Source organism: Danio rerio, chromosome 15 (genome assembly GCF_049306965.1).
Source record: "Danio rerio strain Tuebingen ecotype United States chromosome 15, GRCz12tu, whole genome shotgun sequence".
Taxonomy (NCBI): Eukaryota; Metazoa; Chordata; class Actinopteri; order Cypriniformes; family Danionidae; genus Danio; species Danio rerio.
The window spans coordinates 13,980,888-13,992,990 of NC_133190.1; the positions used below are offsets into that span (position 1 = coordinate 13,980,888).

The 12,103-nt window shown below is 38.8% G+C and overlaps 1 protein-coding gene across 2 annotated transcripts; it reads right to left on the bottom strand.

Annotated features, from left to right (window-relative positions):
• Window positions 1-5,092: 5,092 nt before the first annotated feature.
• si:dkey-202l22.3 lies at window positions 5,093-11,289 on the bottom strand. Of its 2 annotated transcripts, XM_005169700.6 has the most exons (2): window positions 11,082-11,289; window positions 5,093-9,801 (listed from the first exon to the last, which is right to left on the bottom strand). In XM_005169700.6, the coding sequence occupies exon 2, from the start codon at window positions 9,793-9,795 to the stop codon at window positions 8,662-8,664; it is 1,134 nt and encodes a 377-aa protein (XP_005169757.1). In that variant the 5' UTR covers window positions 9,796-9,801; window positions 11,082-11,289; the 3' UTR covers window positions 5,093-8,661.
• Between the last annotated feature and the right edge of the window lie 814 nt (window positions 11,290-12,103).

Here is a 12,103-nt window from a genome sequence, read left to right on the forward strand (position 1 = left end):
CACACACACACATATATATACACACATATACAAATATATATATATATATATATATATATATATATATATATATATATATATATATATATATATATATATATATATATATATATATATATATAGGCGTTTATTCCTTTTGAAGATTTTCATGTTTACTTTCACCATCTCATTTAGGGAAGCTCCTGAGATAAGTGAGTTATATTAATGAACTTTAATAATAAACAGGTATAAAATGCTGCAATTCATACCTCCTTTATTCAGCCGCAACGACTTCTGGGACTTCTAAAGTGACCACTGGACTGAAATCTACATCAATGCTTTCTCTATATCAGAAACACATCTGGTATCTTTCACGATGTGACGACTTTCAAGTCTTCTGTTCTTGAGTATTTAAACTGAACTTTGACGGTTGATGATGACATTACACGAGAACACAAGATCACTTAAGAACACATATTGAGAAACAACCAGGGATGAGCTCTAGGGGTGCGACATCAATCAACTTCCCAGTCCAAATATCATAGATCACAAATATCGTGTCTATCAGTTGGACCCTTTGAAATCCCTCATTCAGAAGGGTCGTTTGAAGAGGCCAGTTTTGAGCACTTTTGTTTGGAACACAAAATGATGGCCATGATTGTTTTAGCTTTAAAGTGGCCTTTAGGGGATGATAAATCCCATTTGGGAAGCACCATATGTGTTCAGTCTAGGCTTGTGTGAGTACTTGATTGTCAAATCAACAGTGACATGCATAACACAACATTTTGGTTGTTTTGATGGATCTGCATGAATGGGGATTTTTTTGTCTTTGTGGTTGTCTGTAAGCTAAACTTTTTAACAAATCAAAATTAATTTCTTCATACATGCTAGATAAGCTACAGATTGTCTTTCACATCCTCCTCCGTAGAATTAATACATTTAATCGTCTCACTCTCTTTCATTTACACAAAAGGTGACCCTTGTGCCCTGAAATGATTTGCAATAATGAACCAGTTCATGAGTTAAATTTTCAAAAAAGACACAATTCATGACCTGCACACAAAGGCTGAGCTCTTTTGATCTCCAGGCTTCATTTTTCTTTGTTCTCCTTCACCTTCATGTCATGTTGAACAAAGCTTGTTTGTGTCTTGGAGAACCACTTTAAGCCCTTGTTAAGTCAAGAGGTTGCCAGAGAGTGGCACAAATCTAAATCCTGATACATTTTTTTTAAAAAATAAGGACAGGAAATTTTACTTCTAGAATCCTTTTATCACGCCCCAGTCTGATTTCTTTCCAATTGAATCTTAAACAGCCAGATGTGTTTGACATTGGAACCGATAACAACAGTTGCTCTTTATTCTGGTGCAGGCCTGCAAAATGTGTTTGTTTCCTTTACATCCTTATGTTGCTTCTTGCAGGATTCATCTTTTACCCATTCCTTCGCAGATCTTCTCCGAAGCTTAATGACATCATTAGACCCACACTTGCACTCTACTGATTTCCCTAATACATTCTGCAGGAAAGCGAAAGTCTTTTTAGCTGGATAAAAATGTTGGACAACACTGGTACTTGATGTACCTCATGCTATATTTAGCAGATATTAGTATGCTTTGTCTGAGACAATGGTAAGTTGCTTATCAAAAACAGAATAAATTGCAGTAAGTGTTGTCATGCGTCACGGTGGCACAGTGAGTTTCACGATCACCTCACAGCAAGAATGTTGCTGGCTTGAGCCTCGGCTGGATCAGTTGGCATTTCTATGTGTAGTTTGCATGTTCTCCTCGTGTTCACGTGGGTTTCCTCTGTGTGCTCTGGTTTCCCCCACAAGTCCAAAAACATGCAATAGGTGAATTGGGCAGGCTATATTGGCTGTAGTGTATGTGTGTGAATAGGAGTGTATGGGTGTTTCCCAGTGATGGGTTGCAGCTGGAAGGGCATCCGCTGCGTAAAGCTGTGTTCTCACCAGAAGCAGTATGCACGGATAAATTGTGCTATTCGCGTGTAAATAAACAACTGAAGATTTTGAGTTTACTCGCTTCATTTGTGTGACAAATTCACTTCAAAACAGATGCAGATTCATATCATGAGCAGGGTTTCTCTCTGCCCGGTAACTCTAGCTTCATTGCTAAATGGCTAACATGGAGTTGTTTTTTCTGCTTTAGGAAGACTGAAAAACAGCATTGATTTGTTTGGAGCAGTGTCTGAATCCACTAGATCCATTCTGAGGTGCGCCCTCATTAAGTCCTTCAGAAACTATAACTGAATGATGAAAGCTTTCAGCAGTGCCTCCGAGTGAGCCGAGCCCAGTTTGATGAACTGTTGTCCGGTGTGAGCAGGAGAATTTTCCCCAGATACACCAACAACTGGCGCTATGTCATAATCACTCCCCTACAGGGGAAAGCTCCTGATTGGTTAACAAGACGCGAATGTCCACTGAAGTTCAGATATTTAAACTCCAGCGATTCACATTAAAAGTGCAAAACTCTCAACTTGTACTTATTCATTCATGTAAATCATGTTACTCGCGCTGCCTCATTAGTGTTTATTGCGCCTCAGGATGTCTATTCGTGTCTTTGCATTAACTTAACGTGTAAATCACGTTAAAATCATCTTTTGTGTCTGGTGTGAACGCAGCATAAAACATATGCCGGATAAGTTGGCGGTTTAATCTGCTGTGGCGACCTCAGATTAATAAACAGACTAAGCCGAAAAGAAAATGAATGAATGAAAATGTTGTCAAGGACTATTGTCATCATTTAAAATGTAGAAAATGAATAAGCATTAACAAATGGCTATGTCATTCCTATATTTCAGCCAAATCTCAAAACTGTACTATGGTGTAACTGTATCAAGCATAGTTTCAGTAAATTGCAAGAACATAATAAAATCAATAATACATACCTCAGGCCTAATTTAAATATGCCTATTTTAGTAAATCACATTGTTATTTCATCAATATATTTCTAAAAACATAAGAAGTTGAACATTTTGTCACTGGAAACCAGCAATATTGCAATGTGCGTACCTGCAATAGTCACAGCTTATGATCTTTAATGTTAAACTGGTATAGCTCTGGCTAGCACTCTGCAGTGGTCGCCCACTGAAGCTAAGCAGGGCCACACCCGATCAGTACCTTGCTGGGAGAGTTGAGAAAGCTATGTTGCTGCCGAAAGTGGTGTTAGTGAGGCCAGCAGGGGGCAGTCAACCTGCAGTCTGTGTGGGCCCTAACGCCCCAGTAGATTTATGGGGACTTTGTATTGCTCAGAGAATGCCGTCTTCCGGATGAAATGTTAAACTGAAGTCCTGACTCTCTGTGGTCATAAAAAAATCCCAGGATGTCCTTCGAAAAGGAGTAGGGGACTATTTCTGACATCCTGGCCAAATTTACCCTCTGGCTTCTGTCCATCATGGCCTCCTAACTATCGCCATATCATAATTGGCTTTAACACTCTCCACCAATCAGCTGGTGTGTGATGTGCAGGCTGGCGCAATATGGCTGCCGTCATGTCATCCAGGTGGATACTGCACACTGATGGTGGATGAGAAGATTCTCCCAATGTGTAAAGTGCTTTGAGTGTCCAGAAAAGCGCTATATAAAAGTAAGGAATTATTTTTTTATTATTGTTATTGACCCGGAGCTATATTTGAAAACACTCATGATTTGTCATTGCAGTGAAAAACTTCAACCATAAAGTATAATTATTTATGTGTGTTTTTAGGGCCTGTGACTTTGTAAGCATTTTTAAAAGTCTGTTTAAACTATTCAGGCATAAGAAAGTACATTTCTAACTTATGATATATACGCAGTAAAATTATAGTGTGGTTTTACATTTGAATACTACATTTGTTGAGTTTTTCTAGACTTCCAGAAAACCATCAAGCACTGTGCATTTAATTTGTACAGTATCATTGCTTTACTGTATTAATAAGTGTTTGTTATCAGTTTTTTATATCTTATGCAGATGCTCTGTCTTATGAAATCATCCCAACCTATCTAAAATTATGTATCTCTATCCAAATAATCCTATTACTTTCATCATCGCAATATATGTCATAGAAAAATTATATCACAATGTCAGTTTTTTCCAATATCATGCAGCCCTACTAAAAACCATTTCCTGTGGTTTGACACTATAAGATATTCAAGATCATATGACTGAAGCCCCCTGTAAAACCTGTTAAGATTTTCTCTCATAATTGTTCCCATTCTAAACCATGGAGAAAAAGAAAAGCTTTTCATAATTTATTGTAATAAATAGCACTGTTTGAAGATATCCAATAATCATTTTCATTGAATTTGTATACTATTAAGGTTTTTGTTCATTTTTGCTGTCACATCATGGGACATATTTAAGGTGCAATTCTGTAAAATGAAAATAATTGTTCAAGTTATTCACTCCTTATATTATGTCAAACATTAATCTACATAAATATAACTATTTTATCATAAAAAAAATACAGTTTTAATTTTAGAAGAAGTCACAAATTGTTCACATTTTCCAAAGAGCCACACGTGTGAAATGTTAGCTGTGACTATATGCTTACTCATAATGCTCAGCATGGGGTGACAAACTGTTGGTGTCTCTCTCACTTTCCAGAAGGTCTTGGGGTCTATTTGTCATCTTTTATGACTCATGCCTGTTAGCATTGTTGCTATTACGCTCCATGTGCAAAGGGGTCTATTGTAGAAAATTAGATGGTCTGGACATTTTGACCACAGGAATACGCAAGCTCTTATTAGCAAACCCTTGGGGATCATTGGCTGGCGCTATATTTTCGTGTGTGCACAGGGCATCCTGCCCCTGGTGGCTTTGTGCTAGGCTAGCAATCAGCGTTGGTGGGTTAGATTTGACAATAAGCATGCAGATGCACACGCAGGCGTATCTAGCCTGACATAATTGTCCAAACTTCTACTTTATCCTCTACCTGCTGTGTTTGCGTATGTAATCACAAAATTCTATGTGCCTGCTTTCAAGTGTGAAACAGATTGTTTGTTGATTCATGTGACATTTATTACTTGCCCCACTGTGTGCAAACCTCTTTCAAGCAAATGCTGCCTCCGATGACGTCATGTACTTTAAGCTTTTTAATAAATGACAAGACTAGAAAAATGTTGGTGAAAGTGTTGCATTTTACTCACGTTTACAAGGTAACACAATTGCAAAATAAAACCACAGGGACAACAGATGCTATCTGTGTGACATGTCATAATCCACATTTTTGTACCATATAATAAGCAAGTCAACCAGAGCTACAAGACTGTACGCTTTTGTGTTTGTAATTGTGGCTGTTGTAATTGCTAAAAACACGCTCTGTGATTTTACCATGATTTCAGGGCTTCTAAAACATTTTTTAATAGCTGGTCAGGGGTGGAATAGTCACTTAGCATCCACTGAAGTTCTGACAGTGTTTATAATGTTGCATCCTACAATGTGAGAGTACTGCCATAATTGCAGTTTAATGAAGAATCAATTAGAGATCACCTATTGAGGACAGGTGGATGAGTCAGATAAAAATCTCTCAGAGCAAGTTCATGCCAAAAATACAGTATTATATAAGGTTGTGTTCGCGTATGATGATCTGAGCAAGGTGTTTCATATAAAAGTACCTCTATCTAGCTCTAAAGCAGTGGTTTCAAAACTCTGTCCTGCAGATAGCTCCAGCTTGCCTCAACACAGTGTGTATCTGAAATCGCCCCCTGTAACCTCATTCACTATTCCTTACATTAATCCACTAATATAGTCCAGTAAACGAGTGAATGAAAACAAGTGAATGAATTCAAGCACTAAGTGCACAAGATGAGTTGCCATTTTGTTTGGTTATGTTAGTATTTAGATTCCTGTTAAGTATACAAACGCTAATTTATTTATTTTCTTTTTCACTTAGTCCTTTTATTAATCAGGGGTTGCCACAGCGGAATAAACCGAAAACTTATCCAGCATATGTTTTACGCAGCGAATGCCCTTTCAGCTGCAACTCATCACTGGGAAACACCCATACACTCTTAATCACACATATACAATTTAGCTTATCCAATTCACCCATACTACATGTGTTGGGAATGGGAGTAAATTGAAGCACCTGGAGGAATCTATGCAAACACAGGGAGAACATGCAAACTCCATAGAAATGCCAACTAACCCAGCCGAGGCTCAAACCAGCGACCTTCTTGCGTTGGGGCAACAACGCTACCCGCTATTCCACCATGACACCACAAATGTCAATTTACAAAATAGATAATACATTATATAGAAACATACACTAATAGGATTCTGCTGTGGATGCCATCTTGTGGTCAGACACAGAAGCTGTTTCTAAGAGGGTGTTCCAAGAATGCAGAGAACGGACTTGCGTTCTTGTGAATTCTGGTCTTGCCAGGTGTCCTCACAACTTGGGAGACCACGAGAACAGAACGCGTCCTGTGAGAAATGAAATACTGCATTCTTCGGTCACATGACCTTCACACATTTTAAATGGAAAATTACTTAAACATTACAGCATTCATTCAACGATTTGTTTTTCCCTTTTTCAAAATATATACTATGCATAGAAACATTATAAATATGTGTTGCACAATATAAATAAAACTGATTTTAATACAAATTTCAGCAAAAAAAAAAACACCCTAATGTGTTTACTCCTTTATTAAGATGTCCATGGTAATGTTTATATTCAACGTTTCATTTAGGGAAACTGCTGAGGTAAATATATGATATCTCTGAACTCAAGTCCGCTTCGGTGTATCCGCAATATCAAGAACACATCCGGGAAGATTCATGCGTCCTCCGTTCTTGCGATCTTGAGTATTGGCAGATTATGATGACCTTACAGGAGAACACGAGGAGGCAAGGTAGCTGAAGAACGCATATTGAGAAATAGCCAGAAATTAATTAATTGTTGGAACTCTCACAGTGCATTATGGGTATATACTTTAGCCTTTGAGTGTACATTGGTTGTATATTCATTATTGGAGTGCATTGATTGATTGTATTTCAAAATGTACCACGGTTTCTGACACCACTACAAATGTCAGCTCCCTCAAATAGTGCACTTTTAAAGGGTATAGGGGGCAATTTCGGACACAGCCAATGTTTCTAGTATAATTCTAGTAGACCAGGGGTGACCAACCCTGTTCATGGAGATCTACCTTACTATAGTTTTCAGTTGCAACCCATACCAAACACACCTGCCTGTAATTATCAAGTGCTGTTCAGGTCCAAGTTAATTGATTCAGGTGTGTTTGTTCAAGGTTGGAGCTGAAATCTGCAGGAAAGTACTGTAGATCTCCAGGAACAAAGTTAAGCACCCCTGTAGTAGATCTTGATTAATAGGTTCAAGTGTGTTTAAGTAGGGTATAAGCTAACATTTGTGGGACATTGTTCCTCACAGAACAGATTGAATGAACTTTCTATCACTTCTGTCTCAACACTGATTTCAACATTAACATAAAGAGATCAATTTTTTTAATAATTTAATGAAGATGTAATTGATGAGGACTAAAGATATTTCATGTTGCATAGTCGACTGTGGATTTTACCCTAGATCTCACTGGGCTAACATCATACAATCTGACAAGTAATTATTGTGAATGACAAGAAGAACTAGCACAGCGGGCTTAAAAAAAAAAAAAAACATTAATTATATGGCTTCCTTTCTGTCAAACAAACATGCACACGGTGACTTTACACCATTAATTTTCATAAACCATGTGGGTCATATCCTCTTGTTTATTCATCTGAGAAATGGTTGACTTGATGATTAATGTAGTGTAGTGTGAATGCATTGTAGATCATCTAATTAAGTCTATCTCACACCTCCAGAGAACCGCCAAATCGAGACGTCAATTCTCAGAGCCCTCCAAGGGAAATGACAGAACCACATAATGGCAAAACAACTGGCACTTGCTCCTGTGAAATTATCATCACTTTAGCTCTCACCACTTACAAAAGGTCAGACTCCCTCTGTTGAACATTTTATGAAACTATGCCTATCTTCAGAAATGTAGAAGTGTTTTAGTGTGAGCTACCATGTTTTTGTGTTTTAAAGCAGAGTGTGCAGTCCATTACCAGAGGCGAAAGGCTGTCATTTGATTGCTTGAGTCCTCTTGAGAGTGTCTGGACATGAGAGTGAGAGGCTCTGAGGGCAAGTTTCTGAGCAGTGATCTATGTCAGACATGCAGTGATCCTTGGAGGCTTGCGAGACTAAAAGGGTGTACAAGGGATTCTGCATCACTTACTTTCTCGCATTGGTGAGGGCTGAAAAACAGCATTAAATGGTAATTGAATCAATGTAGTTACAACAAGGTCAAAGATGATGTCTAAACATCTAGTTGTAGTTTGCTGATATTCCCCTTTGGCTGTGGCGGGTATGAAGAGCAGGGTATTCCCAAACAGATTTACTCCTCCATTAAATGTGCACTGCATTTGTTTTCATTCAAGGTCAAAAAGATGTATAAGGGAATCTTAAGCCTGGATCACTAATGTCCGTAGCAACATCAAAACAAAGCTGAGAGCCTGGCTATTCTCTTTAGTCCTCGTAAAAGAAAATCCCACCACCAACAAAAGCCTTAGTTCTCAGACAAGAACATCGAATATTGGCTGGAATACCACTCCAGTGCTGCAAAAATCTCCTTAATGTCTGAGTGCTCCTTCTGAATAGTCTGTGCTGATGTGTCTTGCATCTTCAGAGACAGCTGTCAGGGACAGGGCTCTCCGGTGATTGGTTCTCCTTCACCACTACCTCAGAAATAAGTGTCAGGCAGGTGGCAGGATTGCGGGAGGCACAACGAGACAGTAGGTTCTGTCCACTATGCCTGCAGGGGCAAAAGTAACCTCGAAGGTGCATGCGGACCTTACTGTGCAACGAGGCATAAATGAAGGGGTTGTAGCAGGCTGAGCTCATGGCGATCAGATGGCAGCTAACCTGCAGTACATTTACATAGTGTTTGTCCACAATCTGGAAGTCTGAGTCTAGATCCAGTAGGAGATTGAGGACCTGCAATGGGAGCCAACAGAGGGCAAAGGCAAGAACTGAGGCCACCAGTAGGGAGAACGTCTTACGGCGCTGCTTGCTCCAGCGTTGCTGGCTCTGGGAAGGCTCTCCAGGTAATGTGTGTTTACGGAGATGCACACTGATGGCACAGTAGGAGATGCTCACAGATAACAGCGGTATCATGTAGGATGCCAGTAAGAAGAAGCATGAGTAGAGTAGGCGCTGCCGTTCGGCACCCAGCCAAAACTCCTCACACACTACCAGCTCCATCCCACTAGGTCGCAGGTCCACGTAGCGCGTGTGGAGGGAAGGGGGAGCCGCAAGGGCCAGCGAGACTGCCCAGACACCCAGTGCCACTGCGCCACATCCCCACACAGAGATACGTCTCCGCACTGGGTACGCTACCACCACATATCGGTCCATGGCAATGGCGGTGAGGGATAATACAGAGGCGAAGACTGTTGCACCTTGTACCAGAGGAATAAGGTGGCACATCGGACGTCCAAATGCCCAACCCTGTGCATCAAATGCATACGATGCAGTTAGCGGAACACAGCTCAGGCACATCAGCAAGTCCCCAGCGGCCAGGTTGCCAATGAAAAAATTGGTTGCATTATGAAGTTTCTTGTCTGCCAAAATGCAGGCAAGAAGGAAACTGTTCCCAACACCAGCCACAACAACAACTAAGGCGTAGAGTGGAATAAATAAAGGTTTGAAGCGTAGAAGCAGCTGGGTTCCTGAGAATTTATCAAGGGGGTCAGTCCGATTGGAAGTGCTGAGGGTTGTGTTGAAGCCCGCCAAAACTTGTTCCAGAAGAGGATCCATTTCTACCTGTGAGAGAAACATTGATGAACAACAAAGATATGCAGGTATACACTCAGCCTGCGGTTAGAGATATTCTCAGTGTGAGATTGGCACATGGAAACGCTGTTGCCATGCTCTTGATGGAACCCTTTTAAAGAGTCTTTCTCCTTCTGCCTTGATGAGACTTGAGCACCCTCTAAGTGCAAAGCTGAAAGGCTGCATTTTACAGATCCAATTAATTGTTGAAGCAAGTCCCCCCCCACCCCCAAGGTGAGTCACAAAGTTCAATTACAGAGTTGTTATTTAATATTTTCTTTAAGGCAATCCTTACTTTAATTTAAAGCCACTTTGTCTGGCAGAGTAATTCACAAGGATCAGCTAGTTATCAGGCCTTGTGAATGAAAAAAAAGACTATTATTACGTCCTGCGTATACAGTCTATTAAACTCCCCCACACAATGTGTGATTATACTGTATGATGGATTGCAATAGCATCATAATGCAAACATAGTAGTTACAAGAGGTAAAGTTTTTACACTTTAATACTTTATTAAAAATATAAAACAAACATCACATGTGCTGTACAAAGGCAAAATTATTAGCCCCCTGTGATATATGAATATGTATGTATATGTGTTCTTTGTGTGTAGAAAAAACTGCTTTATTTGCAGCCAAATAAATAAGACTTCTCCAGAAGGAAATATGTAGGAAAAATACCATCATTAAAAAAAAAAAAAAAAAAAAAAAAAAAATATATATATATATATATATATATATATATATATATATATATATATATATATATATATATATATATATATATATATATATATATATATATATCACAGGAGAGCTAATAATTTGCAATTGGTAACTAACTGGTGCATTGTATGTATGATTTGTGCAAAGATACAATCTGTTGTGTGTATGCCTTTTTTGAACAGATGAACAATTATGTTCAAATTTAAAAAACACTATTATTAGCATTTCATTTGAGAAATGGTATGTTGGCTGATGCTGGCATTTGCCACTAGTAAAGCTGTCAGAGAGTGTATGGTCAGAATGAGACAAAAAATGCAATAAATTATTGTAGACTGATACAATTGTAACCTTTTTTTCTTGACTAAACTAAAGCAACCGAATACAACTTAATGAACCAATCAAACATCATCAATATGCATTCTCTTTAAATGAGTGTAAAAAGTGTTATAAAAGAAATCACATTTAATACACAGTTTTTTAAATGTCATGTTTGATATGAATAACAAGCCAAAAATTAGCCAAAGCGAAGAAATAAAGAGAGAGTACCTGCTGCACAAAAGCTTGATGCAAAGGAAGGTGCGTATTTGGTGTCTCTCAATTTTGTTCCACAGTTGAGATTTTGTTCATCTCCACATTTCCACATCCATAAATGATCCTCGTGCCCAGTTTTCCATGCAGTAGTGTGTATCTGAAGTCATTTGCCACTGCCTCACAGAAGGAAAGTGGCTGGTGAGGTGCAGACCACCAACCCAATGGTCTGTGTTGAAGGGGTGCAGGGGGGCTGAGAGAGATTGTGAGTGTATGTGTGTGTGAGAGAGAGAGAAAGAGGGAGAGAGAGAGAGAGAGAGAGAGAGAGAGAGAGAGAGAGAGGTGGAGCGACTCTGTCTTCTGTCACAACCGCAGTATAGACGAAGACTGAAAAGAGACACAGTTCCTCCTTCTGAGACCAACCTCTATCTTTCATGCACATTCTTTTTTTAAACGTGAATGTACAGAGAGGTGCAGATTTCAGATATATATTTTCCAATCATAAACTCAGTCTTTAATCTCTGTTTGAGATCATTTTTTCTTTCCTCAGCTTGGTAGTGCATCTGTGAGAAACTGATAATTCTGAGAAAAAAAAAATACACATAAAAATTGGTGTGGGGATGCACGTGTCTGGAACACTAATGTGCACCACATGGAATCACACACAAATATGAATATAACCCTGAAGAAAACAGTTGGTGAATAAATGAGGTTACCATGAGGTACACAGTTTTAGGTACTGTTATTTACATTTAAGGGTACGAGTGCAGACCTGTTAAGTACCAACAATTATCCTTTGTAGCTTATTTCTGAGCGTGGGTATGATGGATTATTTTTTTATCTTTAGCATACTGTCATTAGTAGTCACAACTTCAAAAAAAACAGTGCCTGTTAGAATAATATAATCAATTAATAGTAGCTTGATTTTAGTAAATAAAAATTTATGTGAATTGTTAATGAAAATTATAGTTTGAGCTTGTAAAATGTTTAAAACATGGATTTTAGATATCATAGAAAATATCTATATACAGCTGCAAATC

Coding starts and splice junctions, on each gene's coding strand:
- si:dkey-202l22.3 (XM_005169700.6), bottom strand. CDS start 9,795: ATGGATCCTCTTCTGGAACAAGTTTTGGCGGGCTTCAACACAACCCTC.